The sequence below is a fragment of the Dendrobates tinctorius genome, unplaced genomic scaffold (assembly GCF_039654945.1).
Source record: "Dendrobates tinctorius isolate UK_male_01 unplaced genomic scaffold, ASM3965494v1 ptg000041l, whole genome shotgun sequence".
Lineage (NCBI taxonomy): Eukaryota > Metazoa > Chordata > Amphibia > Anura > Dendrobatidae > Dendrobates > Dendrobates tinctorius.
The window spans coordinates 2,445,587-2,471,882 of NW_027361709.1; the positions used below are offsets into that span (position 1 = coordinate 2,445,587).

Below are 26,296 nucleotides of genomic sequence, written 5' to 3' on the forward strand. Positions count from 1 at the left end.
TGTATGGTGTAGACAGCATGTATGGCTTATTTTGCCATTTTATATGCCTTCAGACCCCCCCTTTTCATGTGAACCTGTGTTTATTTCTGTGATGTATACTAATAAAATGTTACTTTTTATGGGTTTTTTGACTGTTGGTCGTTCACTCCTTTGTTGTTGTTCTTGAATTTTGACAGTTGCCCTTCATAGTCCTGCATATATATATGTGTCCTACAGGGATATTTTCATCATGTAACCTGGTTTCCTGGTTACATTCCTTACACATATATGTATTATGCATATCACAATCTTATTATACCAAAGAAACCTTTCAAGAAAGCAGCTGTTCCGGATGCTTCTTGTCTGGGTGCTCCAAAACTAAGCAGTGCCCAAGCACACATTAAGGGGGAAGTACAGTAAAAAGGGCATGGGTGTAGTGGACCCTGGAAAGGGGGGACAAAGTCATAACGAAAGTCTATCAGCAAATTCCTGGACATCGACGCCACAACATTGTCCAGTACAATGGTGATAATATGTTCCCATCCTTGACATCCTGGAGACATGCCACTTTTAGGACCCTCAGCTATTGAAAGCACAGAGGTCCTAGATTTGAACATTGGAAGTGGTCACTGGTGGGAGCTCTTACCCTTTAAATCAATGGAGATTAGGTCTTTTGCACCTGGCTTTTTTCATTGAAGTCTATGGGAGGGTTATGGAACGATCCATGCAATCTATTAAAGCCAAGGAGACCAGCAGCTGCTTCGGGTCAGCAGAGGTCCAGGGCCGCCGTTTTTTTTCTGAAGTGAGACCCTTATCTGTCAGATAAATATCAAGATTGGAATGTAAAGCTTTTTATGCAATGCAAAAAAAATCCCTTATTTCTACCTACTTTTATGGAAAACAATCTGATGTCCACAAAGCACGCAAGCTGCCGGAGCACTGCGCTGAGGGAGATGAGACGTCGCTGTCACTGACCTTCCTCCAGAGTTTCCCTCCACATGTCATTATTTCAGTCTTATCCACTTAATGCGTCATTAGTCGCCATTACGCACAACCTCTCTATGGCGGGACACCACCCTGGGCAGGGAAGGTGAGAGACCGGTGGAGCGAGATCACTGCAGCCGCTTCTCCTACAACTCTTCAAAGTGATATTAAGAGTAAGTGCAGGTGTGTAAAGGGACATTAAAGGAAACCTGTCAATTCATCCCTGCCGCCCAAACCACAGGCAGCATGAATCAGAGCGTGGCTGCACAACTTAGAGGCGCGACTAGTCCGGTATCGCCCAAACCACAGGCGGCATGAATCAGAGCGTGGCTGCACGAGTTAGAGGCGCGACTAGTCCGGTGTCTCCCAAACCACAGGCAGCATGAATCAGAGCATGGCTGCACAACTTGGAGGCGCGACTAGTCCGGTGTCTCCCAAACCACAGGCGGCATGAATCAGAGCGTGGCTGCACGAGTTAGAGGACCGACTAGTCCGGTATCGCCCAAACCACAGGCAGCATGAATCAGAGCGTGGCTGCACAACTTAGAGGCGCGACTAGTCCGGTATCGCCCAAACCACAGGCGGCATGAATCAGAGTGTGGCTGCACGAGTTAGAGGCGCGACTAGTCCGGTGTCTCCCAAACCACAGGCAGCATGAATCAGAGCGTGGCTGCACGACTTAGAGGAGCGACTAGTCCGGTATCGCCCAAACCACAGGCGGCATGAATCAGAGCGTGGCTGCACGACTTAGAGGAGCGACTAGTCCGGTATCGCCCAAACCACAGGCGGCATGAATCAGAGCGTGGCTGCACGACTTAGAGGAGCGAATAGTCCGGTATCGCCCAAACCAAAGGCAGCATGAATCAGAGCGTGGCTGCACGACTTAGAGGCGCGACTAGTCCGGTATCGCCCAAACCACAGGCGGCATGAATCAGAGCGTGGCTGCACGACTTAGAGGCGCGACTAGTCCGGTATCGCCCAAACCACAGGCAGCATGAATCAGAGCATGGCTACACGACTTAGAGGAGCGACTAGTCCGGTATCGCCCAAACCACAGGCAGCATGAATCAGAGCGTGGCTGCACGACTTAGAGGCGCGACTAGTCCGGTATCGCCCAAACCACAGGCGGCATGAATCAGAGCATGGCTGCACGACGTAGAGGCGCGACTAGTCCGGTGTCGCCCAAAACACAGGCGGCATGAATCAGAGCGTGGCTGCACGACTTAGAGGAGCGAATAGTCCGGTATCGCCCAAACCAAAGGCAGCATGAATCAGAGCGTGGCTGCACGACTTAGAGGCGCGACTAGTCCGGTATCGCCCAAACCACAGGCGGCATGAATCAGAGCATGGCTGCACGACGTAGAGGAGCGACTAGTCCGGTATCGCCCAAACCACAGGCGGCATGAATCAGAGCGTGGCTGCACGACTTAGAGGCGCGACTAGTCCGGTATCGCCCAAACCACAGGCGGCATGAATCAGAGCATGGCTGCACGACGTAGAGGAGCGACTAGTCCGGTATCGCCCAAACCACAGGCGGCATGAATCAGAGCGTGGCTGCACGACTTAGAGGAGCGAATAGTCCGGTATCGCCCAAACCAAAGGCAGCATGAATCAGAGCGTGGCTGCACGACTTAGAGGCGCGACTAGTCCGGTATCGCCCAAACCACAGGCGGCATGAATCAGAGCGTGGCTGCACGACTTAGAGGCGCGACTAGTCCGGTATCGCCCAAACCACAGGCAGCATGAATCAGAGCATGGCTACACGACTTAGAGGAGCGACTAGTCCGGTATCGCCCAAACCACAGGCAGCATGAATCAGAGCGTGGCTGCACGACTTAGAGGCGCGACTAGTCCGGTATCGCCCAAACAACAGGCGGCATGAATCAGAGCGTGGCTGCACGACGTAGAGGCGCGACTAGTCCGGTGTTGCCCAAAACACAGGCGGCATGAATCATAGAGATGCGACAAGTCCGGTGCCGCCCCAATCTGCTCCTGTGATTGACAGGTCTCTTCCTATGTACTAAATCGGCGCGGAGAGAAGGCTCATCTCTGTCTATAGTCCTATGGTCTCCGGACGGATCTTTAAACTATGTCGCCTAAGCGTTTTAGAGAAAAAACGTGCAGCCAGGATCTGATTCATGCTGCCCCAACCATGATGGTCAGGTTCATTATTATGGCGGCCATTGCAGTTACTACAGATTTGGCATCCTGCTTTCCTAGCATTCTGACTTAACGGTTTAATGACTGAACGTAGTGATTTCCGAGGGGCGTGCTCTTTAAGCTGTGAGGTCATGCTGGGATCTGTAGTCTGATATCTGTACGACATCTCCATCCGTATGCTCAGTCACCCCCGATGGCGTCTCTGAAGCATCCTGGGAGTATGGTCTCTGATGTCGGTCTCTGATGTCTCCTTCTCATCATTAGCCGCCACTTCTTTGTGTAATTGCTCGTACTTGTATCTCATCTCAGAATTAATTGCAGCTTATTATCAGCGGAGATTTCCTGGATCCCGGAGTCACAGCCAGACCAAATAATTCATTAAATGTGTGTAAGGGGAAGTCGCACCTTCTCATCACCCTGAAGGTTTCCCAGTGTGATTCCTGTGACTGGACAAAATGAGGAAAAGTAGTGATGTAACCGATATTATGGACTGCCCTGATTGACTGTCAGACCGGTCCAGGGTCACGCTCCCAAAAGTCCAGGGAATGACTGCAAACAAGGATTCAGGAACATGATGGGGGTTGTAGTGGTGTGTGATTCCAATGAGACTATCAGTCAGGATAGGTTTAGATACAATGGATCAGCAGAAGGTATCACACATGATAGGCTTAGATACAACTACATATCCAACACTATCACGCATGATAGGATCGGATACACAGCTCAGCAGATAGTATCACACAGGATAGTATTAGATACACAGCTCAGCAGTCAGTATCACAGGATGAGATTAGATACACAGCTCAGCAGTCAGTATCACACAGGAGAGGATTAGATACACGGCTCAGCAGTCAGTATCACACAGGATAGGATTAGATAAACAGCTCAGCAGTCAGTATCACAGGATGGGATTAGATACACAGCTCAGCAGTCAGTATCACACAGGAGAGGATTAGATACACGGCTCAGCAGTCAGTATCGCACAGGAGAGGATTGGATACATGGCTCAGCAGACAGTATCACACAGGATAGGATTAGATACACGCTCAGCAGTCAGTATCACACAGGAGAGGATTGGATACACGGCTCAGCAGTCAGTATCACACAGGATAGGATTAGATACACGGCTCAGCAGTCAGTATCACACAGGAGAGGATTAGATACACGGCTCAGCAGTCAGTATCACACAGGAGAGGATTAGATACACGGCTCAGCAGTCAGTATCACACAGGATAGGATTAGATACACAGCTCAGCAGATAGTATCACACAGGATAGGATTAGATACACAGCTCAGCAGTCAGTATCAGACAGGATAGGATTAGATACACGGCTCAGCAGTCAGTATCAAAGGATGGGATTAGATACACAGCTCAGCAGATAGTATCACATAGGATTAGATACATGGCTCAGCAGTCAGTATCACAAAGAATAGGATTAGATACACGGCTCAGCAGTCAGTAGCACACAGGATAGGATTAGATACACGGCTCAGCAGTCAGTATCACGCAGGATAGGATTAGATACACGGCTCAGCAGTCAGTATCACACAGGAGAGGATTAGATACATGGCTCAGCAGATAGTATCACACAGGAGAGGATTAGATACACGGCTCAGCAGTCAGTATCACACAGGATAGGATTAGATACATGGCTCATCAGTCAGTATCACGCAGAATAGGATTAGATACACGGCTCAGCAGTCAGTATCACACAGGATAGGATTAGATACACGGCTCAGCAGTCAGTATCACACAGGAGAGGATTAGATACACAGCTCAGCAGACAGTATCACACAGGATAGGATTAGATACACGGCTCAGCAGTCAGTGTCACACAGGATAGGATTAGATACACGGGTCAGCAGTCAGTATCACACAGGATAGGATTAGATACACAGCTCAGCAGACAGTATCACACAGGAGAGGATTAGCTATACGGCTTAGCAGACAGTATCACACAGGATAGGATTAGATACACGGTAACATCTGGAGTCATTAATTCTGCGACACTTTGACCCGTGTATGGAGAGACACTTGGCATCTTCTGTGTTCAGTCCCTTCGATTCTTCCCCTAGTGATCATTGTACATGCTCAGTAATATTTTCAGCTGCCGAGTTGATACTGGCTGTGACTGACCACATGGTGGCGCTGTAATTCTTTTATTGTGTGAGTAAGTTATGCAGCATCTTCCCAGTTGAGTGTATAATGCCACCATGAGTATACACGAATATATATATACTGCTCAAAAAAATAAAGGGAACTCTAAACAATACTGTATTTTTAGTGTTCCCTTTATTTTTTGAGCAGTATGTGTATGTCTATACATGTGAGCTGTAAGGGAAGAGTCAGACGGCTGCATAACTCGGGCTAGGATCACATCTCAGTGTACGGACTGGCCGGCAGCTCTCCCGACCTGAGCATGACAGCTGCATAGAAATATACAAAAGCGAGCCGCCGGCCAGCCAAGCGTTACGCTGCAATCCTCGTCCAGGTTATACGGCTGTCTGACTGTTCCCTGGGTGGCATTATTCGGAGAAGGTGCAGCTGGCACAGTTATGGGGACAACACAGCTGGCATTGTTTGGGGAAGGTGCAGCTGGCACTGTTCTGGGGACCACAGGGCTGGCACTGCTGTGGGGAGGCTCGGCTGGCATTGTTATGTGGCCCCTATGCCTGACATTATTAGGCTATGTGCACACGCTGCGGATTGGCCAGCGGTTTTCCCCTGCGGTTTGACACCTGGACAATGGAATAGGTGGCAAACCGCAGCGGAATCCGCAGAAAGAATTGACATGTCAATTCTTTCTGCGGATTTAAAACTGCAGCTTTTCCGCAGTGAAAAAAACGCAGCTTGTGCACAGCGGATTGTAAATCCCATAGACTTACATTGTACTGTTCACTGTGTGCGGCACTGCTGCGGGTCCGCAGAGGCCAAATCCGCAGCGTGTGCACATAGCCTTATGGGGCACTGTAATGCGGATGAGGCGTTACAGGGCTTCGGTGGCTGGCACTGTGCGGGGCTCTTGCCTGGTATTCAGGGACTTCTCTGTAAAGTTTCATGTTTTGTCCTTTTATTTTCCTTGACCACTGACACCTCCTCACTGTTGTCCTCATCTGATCCATAGTAAGTGATGGTGACGCCTAATCATGGTCGACCGTGAACATCCTGCGCTGATACTAACGGTTTGGCACAGGGAAGCTTTTCAGACCCTGGCTGTAGCCGGCGGTGGCTATACGGGGGGCACGTGACTCTGTGAATGGACCCTGGAGGAGGGGGGCACTTAATTGCATCTCCTGATGTATGAATTACATTTCAGTCAAAACTCTGAAAACTGTTATATCAGCTTTACATAACTCTTCCCTTTTGGGATTAAAAAGTTAAAGCCGAGCCTCGAGCGTTGGGAGCGCAAGTGTTTATCTGGAGCAGTGAAATCTGAATAATATCATCTGTGGGCCCATAAAAAGGGGCTGAAAATGGTGGGAAATGAATGATGAAACCACAGGAGAAGCCGAAGTGCTACATAGCATCCCCTGTTCCAAACCATCCCCCACCTATTCAGCCCTTTCTTACCAATATGGCAGCTCCCATGTAACATCATATAGCTGGCTGAAGAAGACAACTGTAGGATCCTTGTATACTGGTGCTGTCTGTCTGAGTGTGAACACTAATCATCAAGTGCTCTCTTATCCTGGCTCATTTTTTAAAGGGGACCTGGTTGACTCCAAGAAAATGGTTTCAGGGGATCCAGACTATCAGTAATAGACTCCTACTGGGAAGAAGTATGTCTGAAACATCAAAGAGACACCTGACTTTCTTCGTGACTTGACAGCAAAGAAGGAATTTTTTTTTCACTGCTCCAGGAGCCCCAGTACTGTTATACTTAACTATCTGCCTTAGAATTTACTGGGGACTAAAATTATGATTTCCAGAGGGGGAAGGAGACTGATTGGTGAAATTACTGGGGATTATTTGACTTCCACAGGAGGAAGGAGACTGGTTCGAACTGATTGCCAACTATATTTACAGCTGACAGTAGAATGAACACTCAGTGGGGACTGACTGGGGATACATTTATAGCTGCTAGAGGGTGAAGGAGACTGATTTTCACATGCCAGATCAGAATCTAGACAGACTGAGAAATTAATGGGCACTGGTATGTACAGCTGCATGAGGAGAAAGGAGATCTACTGGGGACTATATTCACAGCCGCGAGTGAAACAAGTAGACAGACTGATGATGATGTGATGGCAGGAGGTAAGGCATGTAACATGTATGATGTTTTGTGACCTATAGATAAGAAATAAAGCATTGGGTCTCTTGATCCTTCCCAGAAACCCACTCATACCCACACAGATTAGCAGTGGCACTAAAAGGAACACAGTGAGGAAGAAAATGAACGGTACACTTTTTTTGTGGAAATATTGTAAAGTAGATTAAAGTAGTAACGAATAGGCATTTGGGACTATTTACAGAGACTAATTTGTGGAATATCCTCTCTAAAACACATTTAGAAGAAGTTAGCTACTTCCTCCAGCATCACCACTCAACTGCTCCCCCTGTAGGGACCTAGAAGGAGAACCTTCCTGGTGGCCAGGTGACAATAGTAGAAGTCAGACAGCTACTTCCTGCCACTGAAACTGAAGGCAGGAGAACTCTGTAGAGTAAAAAGTTGAGGCTACAAGAGAAACATACTGCACTTAAGGAGTCAAGAGCACAGAAACGTTTTTTATTTTTAGCTGAAAGTATTAATCCTATCGCTTGATTAACTTTTTACGTTCTCTCGGCTACAGGATTATATATATACACACAGAGAGAGATATGACATTGTTGTGAAAAGCAGCAGGTCGTCTGCCCCCCCACCCTCCCCTCTATTTCTGGATTTTGCAGGTCAGGATGAGAGTTCCTCTGCCATAGAAAAGATGATGTGTCTTTCTGAGCGTAGAAGGCTGTGAGACATCAGATAAGTGAGGAAATGGAGGATTATCAGCTTGCGGTGACTTCAAAAGAATTAATCATATACCAGAAAGTTTGGCATTTCTGAAAGGGACGTCATCATTTAAAAGAAAGTTCTCAGTTTTTTAAAAGTCAAAACGCTGGTACTGAAACTAGATAGTTCCTTAAAGAACCTGAAACCCTAAAATAAAATAAAAATCCTGCAAGTATAAGTCCATGATATTCTCATATTTTTCCCATCTGTTTTTTACTGACCAGGACTGGCTGACCACCTAATGTGTATGGAAACCTTCCATCTTTCTTCCAGTCCTCACATCACCTTTTTGTTCTGGTAGATAAGCTACCACCAGAGGAGTCTGGGAGGTCACAGAGGGGAAAGAAGAGTCAGAAGGGAAAGAGTAGTCTGGAGTAAAATGATGGAAATGGAGGGGAAGGAGGAGTCTAGAGAGTGAGACAAACCTAGAGGAGGCATAGGAGCATAGAGGGAGCAAAGGGTTGTGGAGGGGACTGGAGAGGAAAGATGAGTCAGAGGAGGACGGAGATGACGTAGACAGATGTCTGGAGGAAACAGGTGTGATGGTCAACGTGTGACTGGACACACCGCCTCCAGCGGGGCGAATTTCTCTGACACACGTGACCCTGGATACACCACCTCCAGTAGGGCGGATTTAAAAAATATAACGTGCAGCCGGATACACCGCCTCCAGCAGGCGAATTTCAGAATTACACGTGTATCTGGATACACCGCCTCCAGCAGGGCGAATTTAAATAATAATGGGAAACACCAGGGAAACTGATACAATGGAGGGCCCTGTGATAGGGAACGGGGATGTGGAGACCTCCTGCACTCCCCTGAGCCAGTCTCTACACTCCTAACAGTCCCTATACAGGCTCCGCACCTGTCGCCGAGCTGGAACCTAAGAACCCTAGCTCGCCCTGCACCTAGCCCTTTCTAATGAATTGGACGGTGCAGAAACTAATCCCACCATTGCACTAAAACACATAAGGGAAGTCACAAACAGGGATAACACCATTTAGCTTTGCTCTGTTGCTCTTGCTCCCAGAAACATAGTCCACCACCAGAATGCAGCTTTCCTCCAGAATCACTGCTACTTCACCAAGCTTTGTCAGAGCTGCAAGGAACTCTCTCTAGCTCCTTCCACACCAGGACTCTGACTGAGCTGCCAGGAACTCTCTCTAGCTCCTTCCTCCCCCAAGGATGGTTGGAAATGACCACTATCACCAACAGTGATTGCAACCACCTGAAACTCTTTTATAGGTAAGAGCCAGCAATCACACCTGCTTCATAATCACATACACTAAACTAAAGTAACCAGAATGCAATGACCCTAACGGCCACCGGGGGCAAAACTAGAATTGAAACCACCACAGTGCAATGACCCTAATGGCCACCGGGGGCAAAACTATCTTTAAGCACACAGCTTAAGGAAAAAAAAAAGGTTACTAGTGCTTTTATCTGTCATAATCCAACCTGGATCATGACAAGAGGAGTTTGGAAGAGGGAAGAGGAATCTACAGGTGGACAGTAGGATTTAGAGGGAAAAGAGGAACTTAGAGGGGACTGAAGGGTTTGGAAGATAAAATCGGTCTGGAAGCTGCAGAGAGGTCTGAACGGGACAGTGAAGTTTGGAGATAGTTGAGGAACCTGAATGTGACAGATGGGTCTTAGGGGTGCTAGGGGGCCTGGAAGGGATATGGATGCTTGGAGGGGACATAAGTGTTAAAACACATGGATGCATGGCCTTTCAGAGTAGTCTAGCATTTTATGAAGGATTAGCATGTAGCATGCCCAAATATTCAATAATATCAGTTCTATATTATGCCTTTGGTCTAAGAAGTAATGTATCTCCATCTCCTTGTGGAGAGTGATCAGCCTGACATGCCAGTGTAAGGAGACTTATAGGCCATGCAATGCTTGTCTGGGAAATGAATATGCAAAGTGCCTCTTTAGAGAGGAAAAGGACAATAACTCTAGCGCCACCTATTGAAAGTAGCAATCCTAAAATTCAGTATTGATATTGTGATTATTGGGAGCCAATGAGATGGCAGCAGCAGTTTGTAGGGGACTCTTGCCTACAGTAGAGGGTCCATACACAGTAGAAGCATGTTCACTTATTGATTGTGTGTTCACACCTTTCAGGTCATGGGAGGATTTCCTGGCACGTTGGCATGGGCTGTTCACTCTGATGAGTGTTCATAGGACCACCTGTCGCCGCCATGGACCATATGCTTTAGTAGTGACTCTAGTTGTTTTTAATGATAGATATTACATCAGCATAATCGTCCTCCCTTCTCAGCACTTGCAGTTTCTCTTCTTTTTGCCCATTTCTTCTATCAGTTCCGGGCGGCTTCGAGCTGAGACATCTATTTGTTTGAAGTTTCGAACCTTCCGCTAATTAGAGCATCTGGAGGATTAATGGAGCACTGAGGGTATATCTACATAACGATGACACGTACTGAACGAGTATATAATCATGTACCAATATTTACTGGCATCACGAAGCAAGACGTCGGCTGAATGTACAGAGAGACGGACAACAGATACATAAAGAAATATTGATAGCTTTAGATAAAGAGATAGATACATTGATACTTAGAAATGTACATAGATGTAGAGAGATATGAGATAAAGATAGATATGTAAATAGATAGCTATGATAGACAATAGATAGGTAATAGATGATTGATAGATAATAGAAGATAGATAATAGATAGATAGGATTATATAATATATAGTCAGATGTAATTAGATGATTCGCTTCCTCCTCTGCAGAAGAGCTGACACTTGGATCATCCGCTCTTTCTTCTCGCTGCACCTTCCCATCTCCTCGTCTGTCCCTTTCTATCTATTTCGCTCGGAGGAAGCCGCGCTGTGGTTTATTGCTGTGTGAACATTAACGACGGGATGTATTTGTTCCACGTGTCGCCCCGCAGTCCCCTCTGACAATATTAGAGCTCCGAACCGGGTAGTGCACTGCTCAGCCTGCGGAGAGCGAGCCATCCACCCAACCATCAGACATCCGTGAGAGGGAAAGAAAGGAAGGAGAGGAAGAAGGAAAGAAAGGAAAGGGAAAAAAAGAAGGTCGGAAGGAAAAGAAGGAAAGATAAGGAAGGAAAGAAAGGGAAAGAGAAAGAAGGAAAGACCTTGCTGCACACTTACTACCTGCCTTATATAGAGAGGAGGGAGAGGAGGATACCCTGTATCTGCTCACACAATTCGTGGAGACTCCTCACTGCTCCTTTCCTGTGCACAGATCTTGGATTGAGGAGCAGAACCCAAGAGTCGAGCTCTCCTCCTCCAGGACCCCATAACCAAGCAGCCCATGAATAGGGTCAACAAGGTCCTGCGGAGCGTCAGAAGACCCTCCCGGAGGAAGAGAAGGGAGAACAGCAGAGCAACAGAGGGTGAGGATGGGGAAGGAGACCAAGAAAGCCCCGAGGACACCTGTGAGGAAAGCCTGTGCAGCCTCAGTCTCTGCGTGAGCGGTAAGTGATGCGACATGTATACCCGGGGTCAACACTGCTGACCTCTGTGGCTTATGATAGTCCTGGAGCGTTAATAAAAGGGGTTGATATCATTGACAAGATATAATTATCTCTGGAGGTTATGTCATTACTGGAGCATTATAAGAGAAGCGAAATTCGGTCACATATGATGTAATATCTGGAAAAAGAACACATGGCAGTAACATACAATCACCCATCAGATTATAAAATATAGTATTTTAGTAGAAAATAGTTAAAGTACAAACAGTAAAATAAAATAGGTCAGCGGGAGAAATTATGAAATTCTAAAAGAATTATCAGTTATGGACTAATAATACAAAGAATAACATGATACTCAGAGCACAACTATTTGACAATATGGCGATTATAGAGTAGATTTGTTTTCTAGCATGATGGTGGAATATAATTGTACAGTGCTGTGAATTAAATCCAGGAGTATGTGAAAGGCAATAGTGCGATTCGCATAGGAAGGAATAGCAGCAACAAACGGCCATGAATTAACAGTATATACAGATAGGTCCAGAAATATTTAGCCAGTGACACAAGTTTTAGCATTTTAGATTTTTAACAAAAATATATTAAAGTGCCAAATCTCAGCTTTGATTTGAAAGTATTTCCATCCTAATTGGAGTAAGGGTTTCGGGATTACAGCTCTTCAATAAATAGATGCCTTTTTTTAAAGGAACCTAAAGTAATTGAAAAATTATCTCAAAAGTTCTTTAATGAGCTGCATGGTTTTTTCCCTCTTTAATCCAACATCTATTAAGCAGTTTAAAGGTCTGGAGCTGATTAGCATTTGGAGGCTGTTGTTGTGAACCCACAACATGCCGTCAAAAGCGCTGTCATTGGAAGAGAAACAAACCATCATTAGACTGAAAAAAAGAAGTCCATGACTGAGAGGGCAAACATTTTAGGACTGGTCTAGTCAACAGTTTGGTTCATTCTGAAAAAAAAAGAGTGGACTGGTGAACTTGGGAACGCAAAAAAGCGTGAGTGTCCACGGAAGACAACAGTGGTGGATGATCGTGGATTCCTTCCCATGGTGAAGAACAACAAAAGTTCCACACAAGTGAAGAACACTCTCCAGGAAGTAGGTGTTTCAATATCTAAGTTTGCCATAAAGAGAAGACTTCATGAGAGCAAATACAGAGGGTTCACCAAATACAGATGAGACTTTGCTAAAAAAAAATCTAAAGCAGCCCCCCAGTTCTGGAAAAGCAAAACTAAGATGATCCTGTACCAGAATTATGGGAAGAAGAAAGTATGGAGAAGGTTTGGAATGGCTCCCGATCCACGGGACCCCACATCCTCTGTAACACAAGGTGAAGGCCGTGTGATGGTGCAAGCATGCATGGCTTCCTGTGGCACCAGGTCACTAGTGGTTATTGATGATGTGATTGAAGACAGGAGAAGCAGGATGAATTCTGTGGGTCCAGGGCGATACTTTCTGCTCCAATACAACCTCATGCAGCAAGGTTGATTGGACATTGCTTCACAGTACAGATGGAAAATGACCCCAAACATACTGTGACAGCAAAGAAGTGGAATATTCTGCAGTGGCCGAGTCAATCACCAGATCTCAGCCTCATGGAACCGCATTTCACAGGCTAAAGACCAAACTTAAAGGGGTTGTCCTATGAACAAAGATAATTTTAATCAATAGATCTTGGAATAATAATAATTTCCAGAATTGTATCTGTTTAAAAAAATGTTCCTGTGCTGAGAATCTTATAAATGTGCTCTGCTGTGTACTATGTAATGGCTGTGTCTGATCGTGCAGGTCTGATCATACCACAGCCCCTGGGCAGGGGAGGAAGCAAAAAAGTATACAGACTTTATAGAAGTGGATCGCAAATAATTCTGTCTTTGAGGTAAAACATGGCATGGAAAAACTTTATTTCTCAAAAAAATCAGCTGTGATCCCACGCTACGCTATCTTTATACTCTCTTTTGCGTCCTCCCCTGCCCAGGAGCTGTATGTTTGATCAGACCATGTCACTGTACGGTCAGACACAGACATTACACAGTACACAGCAGAGGCACATTTATAAGATTATCTCAGCACAGGAACATTTTATTTTAAACACATCCAATTGTGGAAATTATTATTATTCCAAGATCTATTGATTAAAATCAACTTTAAAATTAACTTTGTAAGTAGGGACAACGCTTTTAATTAAGGTAGAATGAGCAACAAACAAGCGAGAACTGAAGTCACTGCAGTAAAGGCGCAAAGTATCACAAAGGAGGAACCAGCGATGGTGGCGGCCATGACTTCCAGACTTCAGGCCGTCATTGCTGCAAAGGATTCTCTGCAAATTATTAAACATGAACATTTTATTTATGGTAGCGTTAATTTGTCCAATTAGTTTTTGTGCTCCTGAAAAGAGGAGGCTTCATAGAAAAATGGCTGCAATTCTTAAACGTTTCACGGGATATTTTTCTTCAACCCTTTTAATTAAATCTGAAAGTCTCCACTTCAGTTGTTTCTCAATTGTTTAAGTTTACTTCCTAAATAGCAAAATAGTGTCCTGAAGAGCTGAAATCACGGACATTCGGTCACTGGCCAAATATTTCTGGACCTAACTGTGTATAGCAAGGCGCTACCCATAGCAGAGTATCACCGCTGTCATCCCCGACACACGTTTTGTCTTTATCAATGGGACTGAGATCTGGGGAGTTATCAGTCATGGTCCCAAAATGTCAATGTTTTGTATCCTGACCGACTTGGTTCTCACTTTTTCCTTATGAACTGGTTTCCATCATGCTGGAAAAAGCATCTTCACCACATTATCCTGAATGATGGAGAAATTGCTCTTGAATGAGGTTTAAATCACGCTCTTTATTCATGGCCCTGTTCTTAGGCAAAAATGTGAGTGAACCCCCTATGGATGAGCAGTTTCCACACATTGTGAGTGGCCCCCTCCATGGATGAGAATTCCTTGCACATTGTGAGTGACCCCCTCCAAGGATGAGATGCCCCCACACATTGTGAGTGACCCCCTCCATGGAAGAGAAGCCCCCAACATTGTGAGTGACCCACCCCACGGATGAGAAGTTCCAGCACATTGTGAGTGACCCCCCTCCATGGATGAGAAGCCCCCACACATTGTGAGTGATCCCTCCATGGATGAGAAACCTCCACACATTGTGAGTGAGCCCCTGCATAGATGAGAAGTCCCCGCACATTGTGAGTGACCCCCTCCATGGATGAGAAGTCCCCACACATTGTGAGTGATCCCCTCCACGGATGAGAAGCCCCCACACATTGTGAGTGACCCCCTCCATGCATGAGAAGCCTCCACACATTGTGAGTGAGCCCCCTCCATGGATGAGAAGCCCCCACACATTGTGAGTGAGCCCCCTCCATGGATGAGAAGTCCCCGCACATTGTGAGTGACCCCCTCCATGGATGAGAAGCCCCCACACATTGTGAGTGAGCCCCCTCCATGGATGAGAAGTCCCCGCACATTGTGAGTGAGCCCCCTCCATGGATGAGAAGCCCCCACACATTGCGAGTGAGCCCCCTCCATGGATGAGAAGTCCCCGCACATTGTGAGTGAGCCCCCTCCATGGATGAGAAGTCCCCGCACATTGTGAGTGACCCCCTCCATGGATGAGAAGCTTCCACACATTGTGAGTGAGCCCCCTCCATGGATGAGAAGCCCCCACACATTGTGAGTGAGCCCCCTCCATGGATGAGAAGTCCCCGCACATTGTGAGTGACCCCCTCCATGGATGAGAAGCCCCCACACATTGTGAGTGAGCCCCCTCCATGGATGAGAAGTCCCCGCACATTGTGAGTGAGCCCCCTCCATGGATGAGAAGCCCCCACACATTGCGAGTGAGCCCCCTCCATGGATGAGAAGTCCCCGCACATTGTGAGTGACCCCCTCCATGGATGAGAAGCCACCACACATTGTGAGTGAGCCCCTGCATAGATGAGAAGCCCCCACACATTGTGAGTGTCCCCCTCCATGGATGAGAAGCCTCCACACATTGTGAGTGAGCCCCTGCATAGATGAGAAGTCCCCGCACATTGTGAGTGACCCCCTCCATGGATGAGAAGTCCCCACACATTGTGAGTGATCCCCTCCATGGATGAGTAGCCCCCACACATTGTGAGTGAGCCCCCTCCATGGATGAGAAGACCCCGCACATTGTGAGTGATCTCCTCCATGGATGAGAAGCCCCCACACATTGTGAGTGAGCCCCCTCCATGGATGAGAAGCCCCCACACATTGTGAGTGAGCCCCCTCCATGGATGAGAAGTCCCCGAACATTGTGAGTGACCCCCTCCATGGATGAGAAGCCTCCACACATTGTGAGTGAGCCCCTGCATAGATGAGAAGCCTCCACACATTGTGAGTGACCCCCTCCATGGATGAGAAGCCTCCACACATTGTGAGTGAGCCCCTGCATAGATGAGAAGCCCCCACACATTGTGAGTGATCCCCTCCATGGATGAGAAGCCTCCACACATTGTGAGTGAGCCCCTGCATGGATGAGAAGCCCCCACACATTGTGAGTGACCCCCTCCATGGATGAGAAGCTCCAGCACATTGTGAGTGACCCCCTCCATGGATGAGAAGCCCCCACACATTGTGAGTGATCCCCTCCATGGATGAGACCCCCCCCCGCACATTGTGAGTGACCCCCTCCATGGATGAGACACCCCCCCCGCACATTGGGAGTGATCCCCTCCATGGATGAGACACCCCCCCCCCCGCCCGCACATTGTGAGTGATCCCCTCCATGGATTAGAAATTCTCACACATTGTGAGTGAGCCCCTGCATGGATGAGAAGCCCCCACACATTGTGAGTGACCCCCTCCATGGATGAGAAGCTCCAGCACATTGTGAGTGACGCCCTCCATGGATGAGAAGCCCACACACATTGTGAGTGATCCCCTCCATGGATGAGACACCCCCCCCCCGCACATTGTGAGTGATCCCCTCCATGGATTAGAAATTCTCACACATTGTGAGTGAGCCCCTGCATGGATGAGAAGCCTCCACACATTGTGAGTGACCCCCTCCATGGATGAGAAGCTCCAGCACATTGTGAGTGACCCCCTCCATGGATGAGAAGCCCCCACACATTGTGAGTGATCCCCTCCATGGATGAGACACCCACCCCGCACATTGTGAGTGATCCCCTCCATGGATGAGACACCCCCCCCCGCACATTGTGAGTGATCCCCTCCATGGATTAGAAATTCTCACACATTGTGAGTGATCCCCTCCATGGATGAGACACCCCCCCACACACGCATTGAGTGATTTCCTCCATGGATTAGAAGTTCTCACACTTTGTGAGTGACCCCTTCCATGCTTGAGAAGCCCCCCACACATGAATGGTCTCAGGAGGCTTTACTATTGGCAGACATAGGACTCATGGCAGCAGCACCTCTTTATCTCCAAACAATCATTCTTCTCGATCTCCATACAGTCTGACAAGGCTTCATCAGAAATTTTTTTCTAAAACCAAAAGTGTCTCAAAACTTTTGTTTATGTCTATAGTGCTTGCTGTGTGTTTGTAATATGTGTTTATTCCATATGTGTGTACTGTGACCCTGTAATGTGTGCACTATGTGTATGCAATATGTATGTATTATTTGGCCAGTAGACACTATACCATCACAGGGGGCAGCATCAATATCCGATACTGCACAGGGCACCAAACAAACCCAGGCCAGAACCTGTAGTATTATGTTTTTTTATTAATGATCAGTATTGTAGTATTCAGTCACCATGTGTTGGTAATATGTGGTCTGGTCATGGTGTGGCTGTATTTGTTACTTGTATGAGGTATTATAGGTCACTATGTGGTGGTAATATGTGGTCTGGTCATGGTGCGGTGGTATTTGTCCCTTTGGATGTGCTATTATTCTGTCTCTGTGGTGGTAATATGTGGTCTGGTCATGGTGTGGCTGTATTTGTTCCTTGTATGTGGTATTATAGGTCACTATGTGGTGGTAATATGGTGTCTGGACATGGTGCGGTGGTATTTGTCCCTTTGGATGTGATATTATTGGTCTTTTTAAAAATTGAAAAATAAATAAAAAAATATCCCTAAATTGTATTGGATATTTTAGCAAATGTTTAATAGGTTAGAGTAGAGTAGGGCCCGGCCAAGAGAGTCTACCTTGTCGTGGTGGCAGATTTAAAAAATCTTCTGGCCAAAACAAGAGCAGCTGGCTAGATGTGTGATCTGGTAATGGCAACTGTTAATGTGTGATTGATGAGAAGTGCAGTTTTTCCAAGAGAGAGCGGTGGGACTGTGGACAGTTTGAGGGGTGGAGGCGGGGCTGGGGTGGAGCCTGGGCGGAGTCTCAAGGAGGCCCCAAAAATTTTGTCAGTGTGGGGCCCCGAAATTCCTAGTGGCAGCCCTGCCTGTGACGACATAGAATATGGTCGAGAGGTCACAGTCCCATAAATTCTGAGGATGGATAGGACAGTGCAGAACTATTTCTTAACGCCTCACCGTCTGCAGCGCACACGTTACAGACAGGGTAGATGCATCTGCCACTCAGGATCTGCGTAAAGCAGAATAAAGCAGATTATTATCAGGATAGTTAGTAGTAATTATGAGTCACCATCTATGCAGCTGCATGAACTTAAAACCTGGAATGATCCTTTTTCCCAAAAATTCAAGCGAAAGGTGGCTTCAGCATCCAGTAATGTTCAACTAAAACAGCAGCAACGTTTTGACCCCTGGTATAAATCTGAGTCTTCACTAATGCTCAGCTCGGGGTGGAAGCATTGCTGCTGCTTCTGTAATTGTGATGACATAATAGCGCATGTCGACCATTACTGAACGCGTATAGTACACTCAGAATTGTGTCAGGTCGGTTTTCCTGCCTGCTGAGAATTTGCAGGAAAGAGTCACAATGTGAGATAATGAGGGATTTCTGAGCCGCTTCAGATCATGAGACCTACAAGGAACGGTGCGAATGTATCAAGGCTGCGATCACAGGGGGAAAATCACCAGCCTTGAGTTTCACAGATGGGAATATCCCCAGCGACTTCATAGCCATCCCTCCTGTCAGATCCGCAGCATTCATATCAATACAGTAAAGAGTTCTGGGCTCCACGAGAACTAAATGTGCACAATATGGCGGTGGATTACAATCTGATATGGGGCACTCTTATTGGTAGAATTATTAATCCACTCTTCTTTCTATAGCACCTCCTCCCATTGTATAGAAAATGAAGCCCTTGGCAAAATCAAAGTAAATATTCCTTAGTATTCTACCACAATAATATCACCACAAATAGCCCACATGATATTGCCATATAATTCCAAGGTAGCACTGCCAAGTTAATGCTAGCATATGCAATCACATAATACTGCTATATAATGCCCAGGTAATACTACTACAGGTGCATCTCACAACATTAGAATATCATCAAGAAGTGAATTTATTTCAGTTCTTCGATACAAGGAGTGACTCTCCTCTATTCTATAGAGTCATTACACACAGAGTGATCTATGTCACGTGTTTATTTCTGTTAATGTTGATGATTACGGCTTACAGCCAATGAAAACCCAAAAGTCATTATCTCAGTAAATTAGAATACTTTATAACACCAGCTTGAAAAAATTATTTTAAAGTCCGAAATGTTGTCCTACTGAAATGTATGATCAGTAAATGCACTCAGTACTTGGTCGCGGCTCCTTTTGCATCAATTACTGCATCAATGTGGCGTGGCATGGAGGCGATCAGCCTGTGGCAGTGCTGAGGGGTTATGGAAGCCCAGGTTGCTTTGATCGCAGCCTTCAGCTCGTCTGCATTGTTGGGTCTGGTGTCTCTCACCTTCCTCTTGACAATACTCCATAGATTCTCTATGGGGTTAAGGTCAGGTGAGTTTGCTGCCAATCAAGCCCAGTGATACTGTTGTGTGTACACCAGGTATTGGTACTTTTGGCAGTGTGGACAGGGGCCAAGTCCTGCTGGAGAATGACATTTCCATCTCCATAAAGCTTGTCGGCAGAGGGAAGCATGAAGAGCTCTAGAATGTCCTGGTAGACGGCTGCGCTGACGTTGGTCTTGATAAAACACAGTGGACCTACACCAGCAGATGACATGGCTCCCCAAACCATCACTGATGGTGGAGACTTCACACCAGACCTCCAGCAGCTTGGATTGTGGCCTCTCCACTCTTCCTCCAGACTCTGGGACCGCGGTTTTCAAGGTCTAGTGTGAAGTTTCCACAATCAATAATGATGCCAAAGTAATACTACTATATACTGCCTACATAATACCATCATATGGTTCCTTATGCTGCCTGCGTATCAGTTCCTTAAAAATCCCAAATAATCCTACAATGTAATCTCCAGATAATAGCACCATACATCACCAGATGGAGTCAGTTTGCTCTTGAAGTTCCCAGGGACCCTGAGACAGTTCCGCCCCGCTCTGTCTGTAGGCTATGTGTAGGTAAAGGGGAATGCAGCAACACATGACTGTAAGAGTCACAACACAGGAGTGGGGAAAATGTATCGAGACTCCAGTATTCTCAGTCTGCATGAAGAATAAGACAGTAGATTCATCAATCAGCATCAACCACTTTGATAAATAATTTGTAAGACTGTTGTAGCTCACACCTTCTATTATTTGGCAGAAACGTGCGCCAGAATTCTTCCACATTTTTTGGCAATGGCTGTTGCACATTAAGCCACACCCCTTTTCCTTATAAACCACACCTCTTTTCTTTAAGACCACACCCCCTGGTCGGCAAAGTTGTCAAAAGCACATAATGAATATGTTGTCAGTCATTAATGTTTTTTTGCAAATTACGCCACAATTCTGCTGCATTTAGAGTTGATATACAGTTTGTGTTCTAAGGTGTCAGCAGGCTGTAACCATGGGAACAGATAGATCTGAAAAGGAGCTGTATACAAGGAACATAATTTGCAGTCTTGCTTCGTTTATTTTGGATGCATCGGCTGCAGAAGTTTCCACACCCTAATGCCATGTGTAAATTGATTCTGCTACCACAGGCTGACGTGTTAGGAGCGACTTGGGTCTGTTCCCACATCAGGACCTGGGGAGGATGGAGCTGCCATCATGAGGTCCCTCCCATTGGTGGGCTAGGGGGCTTCACATGCTGCTTTTATCAGCGGCAGTGGATGTCAGTCAGAGGCTGGGGTCACACTTCTTGATATAGTTCACACGCCATTTATCGCAAACTGAGCAGTTTTGCCGCAAGTTCCGATGACGCACCTACAGATGTTGTGTATCGCCTGTACGGGCGGCAGATTGGATGTGCCGATATCGACCTATACGCCACCGGCCCGTGGCCGCACTGGGAAGCCCAGCCTCGTATCTCTGCTTCACTACTAATAGCAAAAAATGGGAGAACTGAAGGCAGCCGAGCAATCATGTCACCCAGAATTTGGGGCAAGACGTCTTTTTATCTCTCTTATTTTAGCCCAGCGTTTCCTGCCTCTCCTACATCTTAATGAGGGTCTTTTTTTCTCTTTTATTCCATCTCCAATTCTCCCTTTCCTCTGTATCTCCCCTCCTGCGGCCTTAAAATGAAGACAGTAATTACTCCGCTGTGTTCCGGCATCTGAGAGCTGAAAGAGCAAATTGCATGAAAGGAAACTTGGTCGTCGGAGACAGAAGGAAAGTACAGACCTGGAGCACCTGTCAAACCGCGGAGTCAGGATTAAAGAGCACGCTCACGGTGCATTGAACTGTGCTGGCGGCAGAATTATTGTCAAAGCGCCAGTGTGAACGTACTCCAGACTGGCTGCATTTCTCAGCCTGATAATAGGGAGCAATAGATAGATATCTACGTATAGCCTAAAATGCTGTGCTATCAGTCCAAATCCCAGAGAATGACTCAAACGATGCAATTCTCGCTTCCTTTAGCCACCACTAGGGGGAGCTCACAGCATAGGAATGGATACAGCTCTTATTTTCCTATTCATTTTATAGGGAGCTGTATGCAGGCGTCTACAGTGATCTCCCCCTAGTGGTGGATGCAAGTAAACGGAATTTTATCATGAGTAGTTCATTTGCTATCAGTGTGGTGCAGGCAGTGGTGGGCTATAGTGGCTGCAGGGGTCATGGTTGCATCCTGGAGTTGGAGCATGACGTCCTGTAATGTACCTGGCACATGATATTTGAAAGTTGAAGTTGCTTATTTTGCATTGGGATTTAGGAACGTCAGATTATTCTGAATGCACATAGTGGGCGCCTTGTAATTACAGCGCTGTGCCATCACAGTAGAGGAACCAGGTCATGTTCCTATCTAAGACATAGCCCTCTGGTCATTTGCCCCTTGCTTGTTTGTGATATAGTTTGTGTAGTAGCTCCATGTGCTGCTTGGTGTGTACCTCCTTATTTGTAGGGTTCCATTGATAATATTTAATATACTTAGAATCCTTTTTTTCCCTTTATCTATAAGAGCAAATCAATTAACTTTCAAAATCTTGTTATTTAGAGAATACCCAGCGGGCGGCATCCATGCCTTTTATTACCCATACAGGAGAAATAATCACTTCTTATAAATCATAAACATCATTTTATAATGGACCATAATTATGATCGCTATTGTGTTAAGAGAAATTTGGCGCTGAGAGGTTGTGTGAGGCCGCCGTGCTGGATCTTGTGCTGCATGGAGGCAGCGGAAATTCAGCACAGACCCAGGCGATGAAGGATTGCAGGCACTTACACCAACCATAGCAATAATAAAAGCAGAGCATTTCTCAGGCGGTATGTTCCTCGAGGGACGGCACAGTTATACTGTTATATTTATTGGAGGAAATGCTGGACATGGAGCTGAAGTGATTATGTGTGACTTATTAACATGATATTAAAGTAATCAGATTCCATTTGCAACCACAGATATCATGGTATTTACTAGCTGGGTAAATGTAGCAGTAGAGCCCTCCACAGGTGGCAACGCTATAGAAGAAATATTCCCTAGAAGTTATTATTCCTATAAAAAGGGAAAGTATTCTAATATGTAATATTCTTCCACATAGGGGCAGTATTATAGTAGTTATATTCTTGTACATAGGGGGCAGTATTATAGTAGTTATATTCTTGTACATAGGGGGCAGTATTATAGTAGTTATATTCTTGTACATAGGGGGCAGTATTATAGTAGTTATATTCTTGTATATAGGTGCAGTATTATAGTAGTTATATTCTTGTACATAGGGGCAGTATTATAGTAATTATTTTCTTGTGCATAGGGGCAGTATTATAGTAGTTATATTCTTGTACATAGGGGCCAGTATTATAGTAGTTATATTATTGTACGTAGGGAGCAGTATTATAGTAGTTATATTCTTGTACATAGATGGCAGTATTATAGCAGTTATATTCTTGTACATAGGGGCAGTATTATAGTAGTTATATTCTTGTACATAGGGGCAGTATTATAGTAGTTATATTCTTGTACATAAGGGGCAGTATTATAGTAGTTATATTCTTGTACATAGGGGCAGTATTATAGTAGTTATATTCTTGTACATAAGGGGCAGTATTATAGTAGTTATATTCTTGTACATAGGGGCAGTATTATAGTAGTTATATTCTTGTACATAGGGGGCAGTATTATAGTAGTTATATTCTTGTATATAGGTGCAGTATTATAGTAGTTATATTCTTGTACATAGGGGCAGTATTATAGTAATTATTTTCTTGTGCATAGGGGCAGTATTATAGTAGTTATATTCTTGTACATAGGGGCCAGTATTATAGTAGTTATATTATTGTACGTAGGGAGCAGTATTATAGTAGTTATATTCTTGTACATAGATGGCAGTATTATAGCAGTTATATTCTTGTACATAGGGGCAGTATTATAGTAGTTATATTCTTGTACATAGGGGCAGTATTATAGTAGTTATATTCTTGTACATAAGGGGCAGTATTATAGTAGTTATATTCTTGTACATAGGGGCAGTATTATAGTAGTTATATTCTTGTACATAAGGGGCAGTATTATAGTAGTTATATTCTTGTACATAGGAGCAGTATTATAGTAGTTATATTCTTGTACATAGGAGCAGTATTATAGTAGTTATATTCTTGTACATAAGGGGCAGTATTATAGTAGTTATATTCTTGTACATAGAAGCAGTGTTATAGTAGTTATATTCTTGTACATAGGAGCAGTATTATAGTAGTTATATTCTTGTACATAGAAGCAGTGTTATAGTAGTTATATTCTTGTACATAGGAGCAGTATTATAGTAGTTATATTCTTGTACATAGGAGCAGTATTATAGCAGTTATATTCTTGTACATAGGAGCAGTATTATAGTAGTTATATTCTTGTACATAGGAGCAGTATTATAGTAGTTATATTCTTGTACATAGGGGGCAGTATTATAGTAGTTATATTCTTGTACATAGGAGCAGTATTATAGTAGTTATATTCTTGTACATAGGAGCAGTATTATAGTAGTTATATTCTTGCACATAGGAGCAGTATTATAGTAGTTATATTCTTGCACATACTGGGCAGTATTATAGTAGTTATATTCTTGTACATAGGAGCAGTATTATAGCAGTTATATTCTTGTACATAGGAGCAGTATTATAGTAGTTATATTCTTGTACATAGGAGCAGTATTATAGTAGTTATATTCTTGTACATAGGGGGCAGTATTATAGTAGTTATATTCTTGTACATAGGGGGCAGTATTATAGTAGTTATATTCTTGTACATAGGGGCAGTATTATAGTAGTTATATTCTTGTACATAGGGGCAGTATTATAGTAGTTATATTCTTGTCCATATATAATGTGTACAGTGTGATTAGAATTATTCTATAAGATCAGGAATATCTCATACTTTTCCTTAGATCGCGGTTTGGGGGGGGTGGAGGTCCTTTAATGACTTGTCGTTGAGTGTAATAAGTGGTAATAGGTTCTTGTTATTGGAGTTCACAAGTCAGTTCTGCTGGCAGGACAGATTTCCTCTGGTGATACACAACATCACATTTCTACTTTATTCTTTTCTCTTTTCTCATCTGCTTTTATGTTCTCCAGGATCAATGACAAATTTCATCCCTAACGGATATACAACTTGTGCTTATGTATTTCTAACGGTAAAATCAATGCTGTAAAGAAGCAGCTGCCCAAAAAAGGGGAAAGCAAATTTGTAATCTGTTTTCTGGCTGCAAAAATGACTTCTTACATATATCTAGGGAAAGGCGGGATAAATTACGGTGGGCATCAAAATTATTAGCTCTTGAGGCTCAATCTTTTTTCTGTTTCTTGGAAATCTGGGTGCCATTACCAATCCTGCAGACGAGTGTGAAATCTAAGGATAATTCACAGTGTAAATTATTATTAATTATAGCGCCATTTATTCCATGGCGCTTTACATGTGAGGAGGGGTGCACATAATAAAGGACAAGTACATTAATCTTAAACGATACAAGTCACGACTGGTCCAGGAGGAGAGAGGACCCTGCCCGCGAGGGCTCACAATCTACAAGGGATGGGTGAGGATACAGTAGGCGAGGGTAGAGCTGGCCGTGCAGCGGTTTGGTGGATCGGTGGTTACTGCAGGTTGTAGGCTTGTCGGAAGATGTTGGTCTTCAGGCTCCTTTTGAAGGTTTCCATGGTAGGCGAGAGTCTGATATGTTGGGGTAGAGAGTTCCAGAGTAGGGGGGAAGCGCGGGAGAAGTCTTGTATGCGATTGTGGGAAGAGGAGAGTAGAGATGGAGATCTTGTGAGGATCGGAGGTTGCGTGCTGGTAGGTACCGGGAGAGGAGGTCACAGATATATGGAATTATCCGACACTACGGATTTTAAGTACCTAAGTCAAACACCAGGTAATGAGTATGGCTGTCCTGGATATTAACACAAGACATAATACAATATGACAACAACTTGCTAATGGTTTCAACATAGCGTATATTTATTTATTATGCTTTACTTATATAGCGCTATCTTATTCCACAGCACTTTACAAACATTATCATCGCTGTCCCCAATGGGGCTCACAATCTAGATTCCCTATCAGTATGTCTTTGAAGTGTGGGAGGAAACCAGAGAACCCGGAGGAAACCCACAGAAACACAGGGAGAACATACAAACTCCTTTCAGATGTTCTTGGTGGGATTTGAACCCAGGAACAGGCGCTTCAAGGCCTCATTGCTAACCACTGAGCCACCACAGTGTTAACCATTGTTTAGCAGGGGTCTGTCTGTCATGCCCCTCTCTACTCACACCAATCTTCCCATTATTTGGTTGTAGATGTTGTGCATTCATCCTGAGCCTCCTGCTTCATGAGTACAATGCTGCAGCCTATGTATAGGTCTGCAGGTTGAGCACTGGTCTCCCCATATCTTACAGTAATATGATGATGCCTATAGAAACTGTTCTGGCAGATACTCATCTGGTTTGTAGAAATTTTTGCAGAATCTGAAGTTTGCATTCGCTTTGTGATGTGAGTGGGAGGATTTCTGCGCCGTTCGTGTGGGAGATAATTCTGAGACTATCTATTGTCGAAAAAGGAAGACAGGCACCTGTCAGCAGATGACGGCTTAATAACACCTAAGGATCACATTTTCCTGAGCCTGTAGGTAAAAGGGTGAACACCAGCACCCATGACATCGGCATCTAAGACAATGAATGCCAGGGTGCCCTCCGCTGTCTAAGGAAAGTAATTATGCAATGTTATCATATTGCCCTATTCCCATGCTTGCCA

At 45.1% G+C, this 26,296-nt stretch overlaps 1 protein-coding gene across 5 annotated transcripts in view; it reads left to right on the plus strand.

Annotated features, from left to right (window-relative positions):
- The window catches only part of GRIP2 (glutamate receptor interacting protein 2), a 280,364-nt gene that overhangs the window by 149,969 nt on the left and 104,099 nt on the right, over window positions 1-26,296 (plus strand). The window contains exon 1 of one of the 5 annotated variants that reach the window (XR_012232067.1): window positions 10,580-11,584. The exons of 2 other annotated variants lie outside the window; for them this stretch is intronic. Coding sequence is in view for 2 of the 3 variants with exons in the window: in XM_073574991.1 (XP_073431092.1) it covers window positions 11,422-11,584 (163 nt within the window). In the remaining variant the exon portion in view is untranslated. Of the gene's footprint in view, window positions 1-10,579; window positions 11,585-26,296 lie in introns of those variants that run through there. 2 more of the 5 variants (XM_073574991.1, XM_073574996.1) reach the window with 2 other exon arrangements.